Below are 18,575 nucleotides of genomic sequence, written 5' to 3'. Positions count from 1 at the left end.
TTACAACAGTTAATAGTTTAATATTGTTTCCTGTTTAGATTAATATGAGATCCCTGTGTGTGTGTATTAGTTTGTGCTTTACCTCAGTAAGTGTAGACAGCAGTCGTTGTGTGTTGTCCAGCTGTGTCCAGCAGTCTGACAGAAGGTGAGACATGTCTCGCACTCTTTCCCTTATTGGACGGAGTTTGTCCAGCACGGTTCTGAGACCAGACCAATCCAGCTCAGACCAGCTCTCCACCTCTGCCAGCAACACCAGAGTCTCACTGTGAAGCTCCTATAAACACACACAAATGCAAACCTAGCTGATCGTTTTTTTTAAGCTGCACATGAGCGGATTATGGCTAGATCAAATAACAAATGTGTGAAAATGAGAAGCATCTCAGATCATATATGAAAGTCTATTTCAGTTGTAGTTGTCAAACACACTGACCATAGCAGTGTCTCTGAAGCTCTTAAACTTGTGCTGTTTGAGTGACAGTCTGCTGAGAGACAGAGGAGGGTGTTTATAGTCCTCTAGCTGCTCCTGTATGTGCTCTATGTCTCTCTCACACTGGAGGAACACACACACACACACACACACACACACACACACACACACACACACACACACACACACACACACACACACACACACACACACACACACACACACACACACACAGAGAGAGAGAGAGAGAGAGAGAGAAAGAAATCAGTCAATATCATTTGTAATGAAATACATGTATTAGGACTGCACAATTATGAGAAAACTTGTAATTGTTGTTTTTTCCATTAAGAAAGGAATAGTTCACAATTATTTGTCATCATTTATCCTAATGTCCTCATACCCTCTTGTTGCATTACTTTCACTGTTCCATTAAACACAAAATGAGAAATTTACTGGTTGCAGTGTTGTTATTGTTAACTATAAAAAAAATTTTTTTAAATGTTAACTGAAATATTCATATTAATATTAAAATTAATATAAATATTGCATGAAAAACTGCAAACTTGCATTGCCTTGGCAACTAACTGAAATAAAAAAGTTGAAGTAGAAGTACTAAAATTAATACATCTAAAAAATGAATTGTATCTAAATGAAAAAAATATAAATTACAAAAACTTTAAAGCAAAAATGATAACTGAATGTATAAATAAAAGCTCATTCAAGAGGGTGAGAGGATGTTTTCAGTGAAAAAAACAACAACCGCCATGTTCAGACTGTGCATAAAAAATATAGTGCATGAAACTTTTATGGTGCTTTTCATTTTCATGTCAACTTTTCCTTCCTATAATTTATTCTTTTCTTATAATCTTATAATTTTCTTTATGAACACATCCAAAACAAGCCGTTTCTGAATGACTTCACTGCTGTTATACAAGGTATTGCATTAGTCATTCAAAACACACTACCTAAATGGTCAGCTTGGTTCTACTAAAAGCTTAAAAATACAAAACAGTTATTCAAAGCAAGTGAGTGACACGATGTGTCAAAACTGGAAAGCTCCCATTATAATCAACAAAGCTGCAAGTTTCCACAGTTTCACGTGACTGTTTGTTTCCACAGATCAGCGTTAGTTCATTGTTCTGGACTCTCTCGAACGTTCCCATTATAATCAGCAAATGTCTACACTGCAAAATAATTCAACTCTGGGCCTTGAGAGTTGAGTTACAATACTCAAACACAGTTTATTGTGTATGCAAAATCTTTTATATTTGAATTTATTAATAAAAAATAAAAAAAGTTTTATTAATTATCTTTTCTTCATGAATTCTAACCATTGGTAGCAATGTATTCATCTAATCATCATTAATTATTATATTCCTTATGTTATATGATTATTCTTTTACATGTTATTGATGTCTGTAACCATTTACATATATTCTACCATGTACTCTGATGTTTGATTATTCTCAAATGTAAGTCTTTTGTGTCTCTTCTGTGCTGTAAGATTGAGGGGTTCATCCTGTTGACCGGGGTATGTTTTCCATCAAAATTGATTATGTGATGTACCTTGGTATCAAAATATGTCTGTTTCCATCTCTGCAGACATGAGATAATGCAAGATCTGCAATATTCCCTTAAAGGTCTTAAAGGTGTTAAAACCACAATTGCTTATTACATTATTCCCTGTGCCTTACAAGGACCATGCTGGACCTAATAAGACCTGCATCATTAAATGGTTGCAAGATAAGTACAAAGAAAGAACTTCAGTAGGTACTTTCCCTTCCTGTTATGTAGTCATAGCATACAAAATGTTTAGTTTCAGAAGACTCTGGGCTTCTTCTTTTCCTTCTTCTTCCTCTCCTTGCATTCTGCAAATATCTTACTTATTTTGGGCTTTTCTTTTCTCTGATCTTCACAAACTTCATCTGTTAGAGACAATACTTTGGATATTAATGCTTAGATACATTTTTCTATCTTATCTTGAAACTTATTAGCTATTAAAAGTTTAATATTGACTTAAATCACTTTTTTTTTTACATTTTAATTAATAAAATATGTTATGCCTTATTCAAATTTGATCTCTGACAAAATCATTGCTCATCTGCCTGGATCTCACTTCATCATTTTAACAAGCTATTAAAGGTCTTCGGGATTACTTGAAAAATAGAAACAGGTGTAATATATGTCTTTCTATCTGATGGTCTATCTAAAATAATTCCTAACTACTACCCGATTAATATTCAGTTGACAAATCTTCTCTTTTTCCTCACACATACAGTACCTTGTCCAGTTTATCCACAAGTGTAGCCAGTCTCCCCAGTGCTTCGAGGTCACGGCCCCTCTGATTGGACACACGCACCAGCCGGTGAAGCGCATCATCCACACTGTCATATAGGTTAGAGGTCACTGCAAAAGCAGCCCTAAAAGCAAAGAGCAGACTTACGTCAGCAACATCCCAGATTTTAAACAAACAACTTTAAATGTCCACTACAGATTAAATTTAAGTGAAACTAAGTTAAATGTGAACTAATTTTACAGTATTATTATTTATTCTTTCTCTATTCTACACATACTTGCAGTCTGGTGATTTATGTGCCAACCCTGACGTCCAATTGGCCAGACCTGCCAGCCAAGCCCCACCCCTCTGCTGCAGCTCTGTCAGCCGCTGGTCAGTGAGAATACTTGTCATTAACTGTTTGTGTTTGTCGGCGCTGCAGGGAACATTCTAAAGGTGAATAGAATTAGTTATTAGAAACAGTCTAATAACTAATCTGTCCGTGTCTGCATAATTGTTGCATAACAAATATTACACAAACAATTAAGTATTGAAATACACTTTAAGTAGACAGCAAATAATATTGCCATCAAATGCTGCTTAACCTTAATACTGTCAGGTAGTGGTTCTGTGTCCATAGACTGCAGTGCGTCTCCCAGCAGGGTGAGGGCGCACTCACAGCACTCAGTCAACTGCTCCAAACTCTGTGTAGAGCATTAGGAAGAGCATGTTAATCTACTGCAGATGCTGGGTCAGACTTGTGGTAATTATTAAAACATTTAGATTTACGTTTATTGGTGCTTTTTAAGAGTATAACTTAACTTAAAGATTCAAAATATATTTATCCGAAGTGCTAAGTTTACACACACACACAAAGATATCCATTTAAAAAATATATATATATATTGTAATGGACTGGTTACATAAAATTGCATTAGTTACGGTCTCTATTTTTTCTGCATATTTGCTCTGGGATAATTTTTACCATTCATTTCTTTGTGTGTTGGACCACAAACTCTAAACTCTAATGTTACCTAGCTAGTTTCTCCTAGCTTGAAAAAGTCGCTAAAAGATTTATGTGATTCCTATTTCCATGTAACTTTTCCGGTGGTGAATCTTGCCGCAGGATTATGGTTAGTAGTGCAGTAGTATTTTTTTAAATGAAGTATATCACATTCATTATATAAACTATGACTTCAGATCTGATAGTCTTGAAAGGGTTATAAGGCGTTCTATGCAATTTCCATCAGTCATGTGTAGCAGTCCGTACTAGTATTTATAAACATTAGAAACAAAGTAGTATTTACAAGACACCAGGTTGATACAGTAAGCACTTTTGAGAAGAACTAACACTGGATTTGTCAAAGTTTGTCAGGTAACTGACTTGCCAAGTAATTTCTTACCAGTCTGAAAGTGAGCCAGTCATCATGTGAGTGGTTAAAGTCTCCACCCATTTCTCTGGGCAACTGCTGCTTGTCCACAAACTGCTGAAGGATGCCCGTACCTCGTACTGAATGCACCTGAGAGAGTAAAATAGATAATGAGTTTTATTATCTAGTCAAATGCTTGAGCGCTAGACTGAACATAAATTTTTCGCACAGGAACTGAACAAACTCCCTGGGGATGTGGAGGAGCTGAAAGAAGAAAAAAAAAGTGCTGCCAACTGTTGTAACTACAAAATCTTTGCTTTCTATGTCTGAGATGGTCTCTGTGACACAAATATAATATAATCTTATGTTTGAGGTGCTGATGGATTTCACATTTTGGATGTAGCCTTCCATGACACAGCATTTTAGCAAATAGATATTTTTGCCAGATATAAATGCACTGATAATCCAGATACAATCCAAACAAGCACTAATAGGAAAGTTAAGCAGAATTTGCAACAGTAACTAAGAGAGACTGTTAATATCAGTTCCACATCACAAATTACTTTTTTATAACTAGCCCTTCTTCATTTTCTTCCTTGTAGGGGGTTTTAGCTACCAATAGCTGCTCATACTTGCTCCTCAATCTGTCTTATGTTTGTCACATAGTTGTTGATCACAAAAAGTGATTAGAAAGATCCTTCCCTACCATTCCCTATTTTGTGTTAGCCCAAATTGATTGATACAAATTTAACTCAGTGTATAAACATGAACCTCTATTCCATCCAGACCCAGTTGGGTCAATTCTTCTTGTTCCTCTGTTAGGATAAGAATCGAGTCAAGGCCTGTTGCTGTCTGTTCCTGTTAAACACAAGCCGACACAAACACTCAGAAAAAACAGATTTAGGATCAATATAAAGTGCCAGCTGGATCACAAACAGTCAGTGCACTGACTCACCTTGAAGAGCTTCAGTGCAGAGAGACAGAGTTCAGACGGGGCAGACTTTCTGCTGTCCACTATCACGGTAAGACCCTTCTCTTTGGCCATAGGTCTGTTATTTAAAAAAAAAAGCACAGCTTAGTACGCACATTAGCCAAGGCTGCCAAGCACAGTAAAAGGTCATGAGATAGTGCCCTCCAGTCTAAAATTCAGTGAAGCACTGGGGATTTACCAAAACCCTGGCCAACTCTAACTCTAACTTTAGCTCACTCAATATGAATGTTTTTCAAAAGAAACCAATGCATGTAATATGTGTGTAGGTGTCATGACAGTTGTGATGGTCTCTGTCAAATGGGTTAAATAACAGACCTGGTGATGGTGTAATAGCAGGACAACACTTTGATAATTTCATCTGTGTTCCAGCCATCCTCTGGGAGGTGACTTTCTGTGAAAACCAATGCTCGTCCCAGTCGATCCATAGTACCTACATAAGAAATCACTTAATGTTAAGGGAAAAGCAAATATTTTGTAACCACTAAGCAAGAACATTTACCTGTTAATTTTAGCTTTCCTGACTGCAGAAGATTGAAATCTAAGTCTCTAAGATGAGGAGGGGGAGATTTGGACTCCAAGTGAGCAGCAGATTCAGATAATCCCATCTCTTTTTGGGAATGGTCAGGAAAGGATGTGCCAGACTGGCTTTCTGCAATACATGTTGAATTTAAACAGATTGAGTATGGAGTAAGCCAGTGGTTCCCAAACTTTTTCTGCCACGCCCCCTTTTTGTAGAGAAAAACATTTTCAAGCCCCCACCACCCCCTTTGTGTTCATGATGTAAAATGTGTTGTTTTTGAAAGTCTCTTATGCTCACCAAGGCTGCTTTTATATATTAAAAATACATTAAACTTAATATTGTGAAATATTATAATGTATATATATATATATATATATATATATATAATATGTTTTCACATATAATTTATTCATGTGGTGGCAAAGCTGGACTTTCAGCATCATTACTCCAGTCTTCGGTGTCACATGATCCTTCAGAAATCATTCTAATATGCTGATTATCTGCTTTTAGAAACATTTCTGATTATTATCAATGTTGAAAACAGTTGTGCTGCTTCATGTTTTTGAGGAAACTTTTTTCAGGATTATTTGATGAATATAGATGCACCCACATAAAGACACTCTCAGACATAACCTTGATTGCAAAATTCTAAAGGATTTATTTAAAACATAATTAAAACAGTACTACAGCTTCTCAACATCAACGGGTTTCTCTTTGTGTCCGTGATGTGTAGTCTCTAAGTGGTGTCTTAACTTGTACAACTTCATATTGTCAGAAGATAATATTTTGAGGCACGCAACACAGTGGTATCTCTTCATTACCCACCATTGTACTAGTGAATCCGAGGGCGAGATATGCCCCATCATATTTTCTCATAGTTCCATTTGTCTTTTGTGTAGGAGCGATGGATTACGTCAGAAATAGAACGGGACATCAGTTCACTGTCTGGGATTTGTTGTGTCGTGTCAGTCGCATCCAGTAGACAGCATCACTGATTATAATGGGTTCTAGACACATTGTTTGGTATTTGTGAATATGAAGTAAATTCATCATCTGATTTACATTTATCTGACGCTAGCAGTCCTTTCACAAACTTGTCCATGCTTAGTGCATAATTATAACCAAGCATCATTTATCATATTTTTACATGGCTCCCTGCAATACTCAATTCTGATTCTTCAATCGTGCCATCTAGTGGTCTGTTACTGTACGTTATACAACGATAACACTGTTTAAACTGTCAAATTAATATTTTGTGTTTAATTATTTACTTATGTGGCAAGTAGCTCCATAATAAGTTGGATAATTATGCAGTGGGGTCTTGTATCACCCTGAAGAGGTTTCTTTTGCATAACAATATGCTGACTGTACACTTTCCCTTAGCCTTGCCAAGCCCCATTTTAATAACCCCTAGGGGTTGTGCCCCCCAGTCTGGAAATCACTGGAGTAAGCAATGATTTACTTGCTCAGTGTGAGGCCACTGATAAGCATTACCTGTGCTGATCAGAACATACCTCTATCTTTGGCCTTTGACTTTGCATCTGTTTCTGCATCAGTGGCTGGTACACAGACTTTGCAATCTTTGGATAGCTGAGGAGCATCCTCTGATTGGCTAGAATGGCTGATTGGGTGAATGGTTTTGCTCTGGGTCTTTGAGATGACTTGGTCACCCTTGCCTTTATGTTGGACACGGCCATTGGATTTGGCCTTCCCTTTGCCTCCTTTGGCTTTCCTTTTCCTCCTGTAGGAAAGCAAATGTATGTGTTTTAGTGATTCAACAGATTCTGTATGGTTATAGTGGTATGGTATCGCTTGTACAGGTAGTGCTGAGCACAGCAAAATGGTGCAAACACAAATATTTGAAGCATTACTGGAATTTCATATTTGGGACTATAAATGTCTACATGACCATACCTGGGTGCTCTGAATCCACCCGTTTTTACTTCTTTTCCTCTGGGACAAACAAAGTTATCTGACTTTCCAGCACGCTTTTCTCCCATGGTACTCATAGTACCTGATGGTGGCAGAATTTTATCTGTTTTCTCATCACTGGTATTGTCTGAATGTCTGGTTCTGCTTTGCGCACAACCTGATAAATCCGATGCATTGTTCAGGAAAGAATCTCGGAGGGATGTTGTACTTGTCCTAGATTGTCCAGATTGCTTGTTTATGCCTTCTGTTTCCTCATAAACAGCCAATGGGATAGTGCCATTATCTACAGCATCGGAGGGATTTGTTATTGTTGCAAGCTCATGTCTACTGTTTAAAGTGCTGTCCAATATGTTATCATCACAGCCACAGTGTGATCTTTGACTGTGGTCCTGTTGTCCTTCTCCAAGACTCTCTGCGTTGTTTTTTGCCACATCATTTGCATCTATGGAATGTCGCCTGCTTGAACCTCTTTTTCTCTGACTCTCTACCCAGGGCAGAGTACCTCCAGTCCCATCTCTCTCTTTTTCCTACCCCTGGCTTCCTCTCTTTGGCCGGATTGTCCATACAACTGGATCTGAATTCGAGACCTACTGTGTCTTTAGCACCTTCATCAGAGTCCTGAAACGAAGGGGAATATGACCTCCTTTGGCGACCTAATTCAATGACACGTGGCAAGGGCCGTGAGGTAGCCAAGTCACTGCAGGAAACTACACCATCCTTAGCATTGTTGTTGCTATCCCTTCGTACCAGACTTCTCCAGCCCTAGCACCAGGTTCAGTCCTCCCATACCATCTCCCCTTCCCCTTTCGTAGTCGTATTGCTTTACCCCTCCGACACAGGGGTAATGTTTTGGTCTTACATATCCCATGCATCTCCAGATAGCGCTGTTTAGGATCAGCACCACCATCTGGTCCTCCTCGGGGCTCTAGCAACTCAACATAATCTCCAGCACCATCACCTACAAGGTGGTCATCACTGCTTCTGCGCAGACATTCTAATGTGGCCTCAATCTCTGCCTCATTCCCATCAGGAGGCAAGTCATCCTCTTCATCCCAAGACCAGGAATCATGCTCTTCTGAAGATCCACCCCAACCCAGGACCAAACCCCCTGATGACAAGTCAGTTGGGTCAGGATTGTCTTGGAGAGGATCGGATGGATTGTGCAGGAGTTTAGGATAGACCACCCTCTTCCCATGGAATACGGACCACTCCGTCACATGTACTCACCAGACAGGTGTCCAAACATCCTCCACCTACATGGCAAGAAAGTTTGAGAAGAACTGAGAAAGAGGCTCCGCCCTATGTATCATTTTAAAAAGGGAAACAAAAGCTTAAGACATTTTTTAGACAAACTAAAAATGTCCTATGTGCTGAACCTTTTTTTTACCACTGGTCTCCCATTTCACCACTATCTACCCTAACCACTGGTCTCCTTATTCTTTAATTTTTGTCTTACCTTCTCTCTTGCAGCCACGCTCCTTGTTGATGCAATGTAGCCACTCAGAAGTAAACACCAGCGGGTGCTGTGACTCCAGCACTAAGACCTCCTGTACATTCCGCCCACCAGGTGCAAGGCACTTAAGAGCAAGGCGAGGACAACGTGTCGAGAAGGGGACCACCTGTAGGTAGAAGTCAGTACTACGCAGGAGTCTCCAGTCCAAAGTAGAGAGTTGTACTACTACCTTCTCTCCCAAACATAGTGGCCAACCAGAGTGCAAGAAGAGACAGCCTAGATACTGAGACTGAAAGGAAGAGAGAAATATTTATTACTAAGCCTGTTTAATGTCATAATAGACTAAAACAGTTGCATTAAAATGTATCCTTTTTTTTTTTTTTTTTTTTTTTTCAAAACCTTAAAACACACACCTTTTTTCACACATCTTTAAACCATTCAAACACAATAAGATGCAAAAAAGGTCTCAATTTGGTACAGGCATTCTGAGAGACAATCTTCTGTGCACACAGAATTTTACTTCATTACTGACTGTTACTTGTCTTCAATAAGCTTACAAGGGTAGTATTTAAATTAGTTAGGCTAGTATTAGTTTTCGTAGCGGTTTCAAAATAGTTATCAAAAATTGTGAAATTCTAGAGCCAACTTATATTGTAGCATCGTAACAACCTTATTTCCAGCAAAATGATGCCACACAATCACAGCCAATCAGTACACATTTGGGGCCAGATTTACTAAACAGAGCAAATTAGCATGAGAGCGCAATTCCAAAAAAACGCAGATGGGAGTGGAAAGTTCTGCGAGTGATCTACTGACGATGCACACATTAAGGAACACAGACACAGCCGGGTCATTTCCATAATGGCCAACGCAATCAACTTAGAGCAGCGCAAATTAGAGTCTGTTTTAAAGGGATACTCCACTTTTTTTTGGAAATAGGCTCATTTTGCAACTCCCCCAGAGTTAAACAGTACTCTCATTCCAGTGTAATAATCAAGAAACTTTGCATGGGTGCAGCAGGCGTAATGATATGACGCAGCGCCTGAAAATAGTCCCCAGCTCCTAGCCTATTTTCAGGCGCTGCGTCATATCATTACGCCTGCTGCACCCATGGTAAGGCAGCAAAGTTTCTTGATTATTACGCAGGAGTGAGAGTATAGTGCCTAGCCATATCAGCATAGAAAATCGCAACTTTACATTTTCCGTCGGTCTTAGTACACGGTATAACTACAGAAGAGTCAAGTTTTAAATAGGAAAAATATCTAAACTCTTTGGTCATTTTTTGGAGAGAGATGCTAATGGTCCTGTCAGATTCAATGATCTATGCTAAGCTATGCTAAAAGTGGTACCGCCAGACCCGGAGATCGGCTGAATGGATTCGAAAACGGTAAAACTCAACTGTTTAACTCTGGGGGAGTTGTAAAATGAGCCTATTTACAAAAAAAGTGGAGTATCCCTTTAAGACATGCTTATTTTGGGTGGTAAATAATGGCGCAAATACCAGTAAATTGACGAGCGTGAACCATAGTAAATCACCTTGTGTCATTCATTTAAATACTCTCCTCCCATAAATTTTGCATCTGAAAGGGAAACTCCTACAAAAGCATTTGCAATCAGGTCAGCCACAAAAATAACTGTGCCTAGAATATTCTGAATGTTCCGATCCAATCTGACTTCTGACCTGTAATGCTGCCTGAATCATAATCATACAGTGTTCGTTCGTTGGCCAGAGGAGAACTGCACTGAACTTACTTAAGCTGGACAATGACGCTATTTTCTTCTAGATCTGCTGTACAGCAGACACTAACTTTGTTGCATTATTTTCCTGTTATCACTGTAAAGCTGTAAAGCGCTATATAAATAAATGTGACTTGACTTGACCTGGCCTTTTCAGCACAAATCTTTCACTGCGTGTCTTTAGTAAATCCTGAAAGTAGTTTTTTTAACGCCAAATGAGAGTTTGCACTGGTGCAAGCTGTTAGTAAATCTGGCCCTTGATGTTTAATGTATAGTCATGTGGAGCAGGATTTTAGACCAATGAAATTTTATTATAGGCATTGCTATCTAGGGCATCTAACCCTTAATTGCCAAGAGGCTGCTGCTGCTTGGCTAATGCAACATTGCTCATTACCTCAATTTTGTCTGCATCTTTAAATATTAAATTCTGTTATATATTACCACACAACTGAAAATCTAAACACAGATTCAAATGCTTTCTCTTCAGGCTATAGAGCCGATTATCCCGTGACATGAATCCCTCCTGATCCATGATCACTCACAGGATCATGATTAAATTATGTTGAGGAATCCATGCCCCTCACCTCCTATATCATCCTCCCTTTCCTATTAAACCCCACCCCTCTGCTTTATGGTCAGACATGTACAGTCATTGTATAGTCATATCTTCATCCCATCTAAAGAATGATTGTGAAGTTGTATTCCTTTTTCTTTCAGTGAACAGCCCACAATTTTCTCACTCTGATATTCCCTTCCTACCCTTTTTCTCAATGTGCCCCAGTGTTCGGTCTGTTTTATCCCTCCCCCATTTCTCAACCAAACACTCCTCCAGCCTTTCTCAGGCTCTAGTCTCTCTCTCTTTCTCACATACACATATGGTAAGAATTACCGTCATGACTCAGACTGAGGCTCTTGTCCCTGGCAGCTTCTCATAGCGACAATGAAAACAGAGTCGGCTGAGAATGCATGTGTGTCTTGTATTTATGCAACTGTGAGAGTTTCATAGTGAACATTTAGCTTGTTTCTGTTTGGCTGCATATAAATAATTATCATGTGTGCGTAGGGGAAAAAGTACTAAGTGATATTAGTAAGTGTGGAATTGCAATTGATCAGTAGATGTTGTAATTTTTTGAGTTTTGTGGGGGGATTTGTAGGAATTTGCTTACTGTCTCAAGCCAAAAAAAGCACATCTGATATTCTGGTCTCTTGATATGATTCAGGTCCCTCATTCAATCTTAGGCTACGTTCACACCGTGAGTGCTCAGTTCCGATTTATTGTTCCAATAAAAAAATTTGTATAGCTGTTCAAATTGTTGTTTTGAATGTGAATTTACCAATTTACCCGCAGGCAATATAAAAAACAAAGACGAGGATGCGAGTTACATTTATGATACGAGCCCTCATGTTTTGCTTGTCTATAGAGCTATCACTGTAATACTTATAAGTTCTGAAACATCACTATCCTTCCACAGATTACCTTTTGCAAATATCTTGATTACTTCAGGTATGTAAAATCTTTGAAGTGACTCTCATGAGCGCAGAAATGTGACGAATGTTGCTTTAGAGTGACATAAAAGTCACAACATGAATTCCGATTTGACTGTTCAGACTGCATTGCAAAACATCTGACCTGTTTCGGATTTAGGACCACATATGGAAGTGGCCCAAATCATAATTGAAAAGATCTGATTCCATGTGGTTTGTGCCGTTCACACTGTAATTAAAAAAACAGATTCACATGTGAGCAAAAAAATCTGATTTTGGCCACATTTACCTGCAGTCTGAACTGAACTGAACTAAGTCTATGGGATTTTTAATATCCACTAGGCAAAAAGATTTTGGTTTGATCCCTTACAAATAAAATAGCACGCCTTTCCTTAATAAACTGAAGTTTAATACTGTCTAAGTATGATCAATATGAGTAATAGTGAAGCTTGCCTTTAGCAGAACACTTACACATGCATGCTGTTGTAATCTATGCAGAAGATGCTTGGCAGGAATGAAGAAATCCAGCAGATATCTCAAGCTGTCATGCTGATAGGTGGACTCAAGTACGGAGAACACCTACATGACACAAACAAATATACGCTGTCATTTTAGAACAATTGTATGACTGGAAACTAAAACTAGTAAAAAAAAATGTCAAGACAGAATGAATGTTGGCTTTATGAAGACTTTTATGTAGTTTTAACAATTAAGCAATGAGAACAAATTAAGAGTTTGAACTTGGTTACGAGTCTTGGGTAGTTTGCAAACCTGGGGAGTTTGAGGAGATTTTAGGTTTGGTTGCACTGGTAAATGTGGTTGCTAGGCAGTTGCTAGTTGTTAATGATGTCGAATGGATATCAATAAAGTAAAAGTCTACTTTTTTGGGGAGGGGGGGAGGGGAGGGGGGAGGAGGGGGGGGGGGGGGGGGGGGGGGGGGGGGTGTTCACTACATGGTAAACCATAAGAAAAAGACAGTGCTGAGTTTGGTCGACATTGCTTGAAAAGAAATTGTCAGAAATTGTCAATGAAAGATATGATATTGGGGATTTTTGTTTGTCAGCTCCAGGAAAACCAACAGCCCAATAAAGTGAGAAAGTAGAGATTGATGGTTTTACCTGAGAGAGGAGAGGAGGAGCTGTGATTTCAAAAGGAGGATAGAGAGAGGATAGCGCCCCCTGCACACAGGCCTCTGAACCCTGAAACAGAGATTATATAAACAGAAGCTGACAAAGCGATTCACATGTTAGTCATCACAACTGACAGCTTGTTCTGCTCTTCCTCCTCAAAAACACAACTTCCTGTTTTGTGTTCCAGAGAGCATCTAAAAGTTCCTGTGGACCAAATGGTCATCATGACCTTTTTTTCAACAAGAGAAATGAATTCAGAAACTGTATGTCTTGTATCCCAAATAATATAGGCTGGCCAACTGTAAACTGTGAACTTACACTATGTACTCTGCCATAAAGTATAGGACTTTATAAAGATAGTGTCATCTCAGGTGAAAGACTTAAGGTCTTATAGTCTACTCGTACAACAAAATAGCATAAAATAGTGCAGAAGTATTTGAAATTGGGCATACTACAGCAGCTTCCCCAACACTGACACATACGTCAGGGCTGTACAGTGCGACATAATGCATGTGCTATGAAAAAAAATCGATCTGTTTGGTGAATAAATGTACCACAGTAGCACGCATGCTATACAGTTTTGCTTGTGTGAAGTGAGAGTTTGTTGTGTGGTTAATCTTTGGCTGCACAATTAACCAAAGTTAAACCGAAATTAAACCGAAATTGCGATTTGGCTTAGTGCGATTAAGAAATCACAGCGATCTCTGGATGTAGGGATTGCCTGGAATGTCATAGGTTTTATAATTATTATTATTATATTATATTTTGTCTTAAATACTCTGTTTTATATTTTATAGTATTTTTTACTTGTGGTTGTTTTCAGAGATGGTAACAGACATTTTATGTTACAATTTGTGTGGCCTGTACGCACGAAAAAGATTTGGGTCTCATTCATGAAAAAATTTGGTTTGAACCGTCCATAATTCCGTTCTTACAGAAATGTGTTCTGCTTGTGTTTTATGAATGAGGTGCACTGACACAAGCACGAAGCCACCCTGAGAAACACAGGATGACCAATAAGCACACAAGTACACGCACATGAACATTGATGTTTATTTTACTACTGTTCTGTCGTCATAGCAACCCTGTACACTTTCCTCTCATTTATTTCTTCACTCTCTCCTTCTCTAAGGAACTACTTATAAGTATCATCTGACAACAATTATGCCGAAGCGTCTTCACAAACACTCAAACACTCTCAAAAGTCTCCCACTCAGTGAGCAGTGAGTGAAATAAACAAAAGATGAGGGAAAAGAGAGCGGGAAAGTCAGCCAGGAAGGCCAGCATGTTAGGGGTGGTGGGGAGGGTGAGGAAAGAAAAACAAACCGAGAAGGAAAATGGCAGGAAAGTAAAATGAAAAAGAATGCAAGAGAAACATAATTAAAGACAAAACGGTGGGAAACTATGATTTTTTTGGGATGAAAATGGGGGAAGGTGAACATGTCACATGAGGATAACAACAAATGAATGCACATACTTAAGTCAGGCAGTATAAATGTTCGAAATCTAGCTAATCATCTTGTCCAGTGTAAGAAAAAACAATAGTATTCTCTTTCGGTTAGCTTCGGTCATCTAATGCCAATCATAATATAATTAATTAATTCATAGATATGAATATATGTTTTTTTATGGTACTTCACTGCAAAAAATGCTTTTCTTAATTCTTACTCAGTATTTTTGTCTTGTTTCCAGTCCAAATATCTAAAAACTAGATATGGGGGGGGACCAGACAACAACATGTTTGGTCTAAAAATTAGTGGTCGACCGATATATCGCCAAGGCTGATATATCGCCATGGCCGATATTTGGCATTTTTGAAATATCGGCAACGCGTCCGCCATTTTGCGGAGGGCAAGACTGTGCTGTAATCAAATGCAAGTAAACAGGTGAGCTGCGGTTTTTCTGGATAAAAACAAAAAACAAAATACATTTATCAACCGATTTCAGTGGTTTGTATGTGGTGTACAAAAAGTTCCATCTCTAGTTATTTAAAATCTCGATAGACTTATAAAATATTTTTTAATAAGGAATGGCCAAAGCTAAGGCTTGTCATGTATTTTGCTTTTTATTCTTGGATAAGAATTGTGAACACCCCCATACTGAGATATAATTTAATTTTCACATTAAATTAAATAAAGTTTTCTTATTGTGGAAAAAGCATATTCTGTCATTGACCCGATTTTAGCAATAACAAAGATAACTGATGGATCCTTTATGGTAATACATATGATATGGTACAACTACAGTGCAATGCAAATAGTAAAAATAAGATAAAGTGAGAAGTAGGCTAATAGTATACAGCAAATAAAATAGTAATGAAAAGTATAATTATATAATATCATAAGTACTATAATATAATAATAATAATATATTGATAATAGCATATGGTTTATGTATAATACTATAATAATAGCAATAGAATATGAAATATCAATTACAGAATATAGACAATAAAAAATAATAAGTTAAATAGTTACTATGAATAGTACAATAATTTAACAGCATAACTATAATAGATTGATAATTGCAAGTGGTATATTATTACAATAACAATAATAAATAATGTAAATTTAGGCTATATATTTTAAAATATTCTTACATAGGCTATATAAAATAAAATGACGCAACCCTGTCTCTTTTTGTTAAATTTCAGTTTTTAAAAGGTATAAGAAGCTATACAAGTCAAGAAATAAAGTAAACGATTCAGTCAAACATACAGCAGGTTACAACGTTAAAGTTAAATAGCCTAAATATATAAAGTTATGAAACTTCACTTTGCCCTCAGCCAAAACGATTTGCCAAGAAACAAATTATAGGATAATGAGACCAAAGATCGCCCGATACACAAGACGAATTATTCTCATGTTTAACCACTAACGTTAGACTACAGACATCAGGTCCAGCTGCGAACGTCAAAAGCACTAGCCGAGGTAAGGCTGTTCTCGGCGGGGTAACGTTACATGAGCGCTGAGCGCCCGGTGATCGCTGGATCTCACAACTCCGAAACCGTCAGATAACATTTTTAAATAGGCGCTATCTTTATAAATAAACCACAGATTTGAGCTTTAAACAACTACATTGTCGACTGAAAAACTCTTAAAACTACATTTCGTGACACAATAACAGTAACGTTAGTATTTTTCAATTTTTCAATTTCAATTATAAAAATAGTAAATGAAATACAACCAGAAACAAATTTTCAGTTTTGCTTGTGAAAGGTAATTCCCTGAGACCTGTTTTCAATTATGTGGCGTTTTGTAAAGCCCCAAGCAGCACACGAAATAGGCATTTTAGCCATAATAGGCTCGTTATGAGAGGTATGGGAAAGTTGCCCTCCGCAGTATGGCGGCGCCGTTGACGTACGATCCAGCGGCCAATAGACCAATTATAGGTTTGTAAACATCCGGGATGCGTGCGCATCGTGGTTGCAGAAAGACCCGTTTAACAGCTGATCATTACACGGATACGGATAAGAATAATGCTAATAGCTCGATTTAAAACATTTTTTATATATATTTGAGTTTATATTTAATTTTCGGAATGTTCTCCACGTATTTTTTTGACCACTTTTGGTCCCGACATGCGCAGTAGAACCTGCGTGACGCCGTGTGACGTAGGGTGATAATTCCCTGTATTTATGTATTTATTATGTATTTGTATTTATTATGTATTTATTATATGTATTTATTATGTCTATGGCTCCTCAGATTATACAGCGCTCACTCACATTCTCCGTCTTCATTAATTTACGATCTCTGTCAGTCATATCTAATACTTAGTTTGACAGAACTGATAAACAAAGAAAGTAAATGGTATGCGAAGTAAGTAAAGCAAAGCGTTTGCTTTTATATTATTTGTAACAGAAAAGGCAAACAATCAGGCTAAAATACTTTCTCATTTGCTGTCAACATTCAGCAAATGCGCATCTACGTCATTTAAACAAATCTCTGAATATCTAATAAACATTTAATTTCACAAACCTTGCAGATTTAATCGAATCCAGCTGTGATATCTTGTGAAGTGTGCATTACTGTCAGCAAGTGACGGTCGGTCCATGCGAAGTGAGTGAATGCGAACAGAAGATCAGGTTCACAGGAGACGCGATCGAAAAACTTTAAATCCTTCATTTTAAAATATGCTGATAACCAGTTGCCAACTGTGTCATATTCATATCTGTGATATATCCAGTTGCCAACTGTGTCATATTCATATCGTTTACACTGTGCTGTATGTAAAATTAGCGTTACCTTCCTTGTCTTTATTTGAAAAAATATGATTACCAGCACGAAATTACCAGATTACTGAGTGCCCTGTTACAGTGTTTACCTTCTTTTTATTCACATATTCATATATTTCTAAACAATTACTTTGTGAAAAATACTGTAATAGGATTGCAGATTCAAGAAGTTGCCATCTAAAATATAAAAGCATGTTTATTTTAAAGATTTGTTTTCTAATTTATTTATAATTTATTAAATATTGATTTAAAATATATATATATATATAAATATCGGCTTTATATCGGCCATCGGCCATCCTGCTCTCTAAGATATCGGCATCGGCCATCAAAAAAACAATATCGGTCGACCGCTACTAAAAATCCATCATTTAAGCTCTGCTAGCTGTTTTCAAACACATCCTGGGTCGACACCCCCTAAGAAATGTGTCTGATAATTCAGGACATCCTTAAGACAAAGGGACAAACCCACAAGTCAATATTGGGAAATCTGTTATTTTAAACATCCTTAGTTCAAGTGTTTCTGAAAATTGTTGTGTGAATCTCTCATTGATTGTGAGGTGTTTAATGAAGTATTAATACAACTGAAAAGTTTGTGATCTGTTTTATCAAAAATCTGAAAGCATGCGTGCATGTGTGTGTCATACTCAATTTCCTCTCTTTCTCAGCAGATCCTACTGGAAGAGTCAGTCGAGAGCGAGAGATACAGAAAGAGAGAGATAGTGAAAGACAGACACTGCTGAAGAACAGAATGATAAAATCCAGATGCAGGCAAATGAGGGAACAAAAGAGAGGGTGAATTGAGGAAGAAATAGAAAAAAATATTCAGTAAGAACTCTTTCCTCTTTCTAAGAGGAACTTCACCCTCAGACACATCTGATCCAACAGTTTCTTTCATCTTAAATCATGAAGTAAGTGATGTCTGCAACCGGTTTCTATTTGAAGACATTAGGAACTTAAACGTGACTAGCAGTCGTATCTCATACAGAAAGAAGTTCTAATCTAGGCCATGTTCGTG

General features: G+C 37.7%; 1 protein-coding gene across 1 annotated transcript in view; it reads right to left on the bottom strand.

Moving 5' to 3' along the window:
- Positions 1-17,086, bottom strand: part of arhgef40 (Rho guanine nucleotide exchange factor (GEF) 40) — a gene marked incomplete at its 5' end in the record, with an annotated part of 47,028 nt that extends 29,942 nt beyond the window's left edge. The window contains 20 exon segments of the mRNA XM_082161942.1: positions 83-274; positions 431-550; positions 2,709-2,847; positions 3,001-3,152; positions 3,308-3,406; positions 4,106-4,222; positions 4,844-4,930; positions 5,028-5,121; positions 5,379-5,493; positions 5,563-5,712; positions 7,098-7,324; positions 7,498-8,039; positions 8,041-8,268; positions 8,271-8,699; positions 8,701-8,768; positions 8,972-9,257; positions 12,662-12,769; positions 13,309-13,389; positions 14,256-14,315; positions 17,048-17,086. Coding sequence (XP_082018068.1) covers positions 83-274; positions 431-550; positions 2,709-2,847; positions 3,001-3,152; positions 3,308-3,406; positions 4,106-4,222; positions 4,844-4,930; positions 5,028-5,121; positions 5,379-5,493; positions 5,563-5,712; positions 7,098-7,324; positions 7,498-8,039; positions 8,041-8,268; positions 8,271-8,699; positions 8,701-8,768; positions 8,972-9,257; positions 12,662-12,769; positions 13,309-13,389; positions 14,256-14,315; positions 17,048-17,086 — 3,333 coding nt within the window.
- Positions 17,087-18,575: the final 1,489 nt, after the last annotated feature.

The sequence above is a fragment of the Leuciscus leuciscus genome (assembly GCF_965113295.1).
Source record: "Leuciscus leuciscus genome assembly, chromosome: 2".
NCBI lineage: Eukaryota > Metazoa > Chordata > Actinopteri > Cypriniformes > Leuciscidae > Leuciscus > Leuciscus leuciscus.
This window is presented reverse-complemented; position numbering and strand designations above follow the sequence as displayed.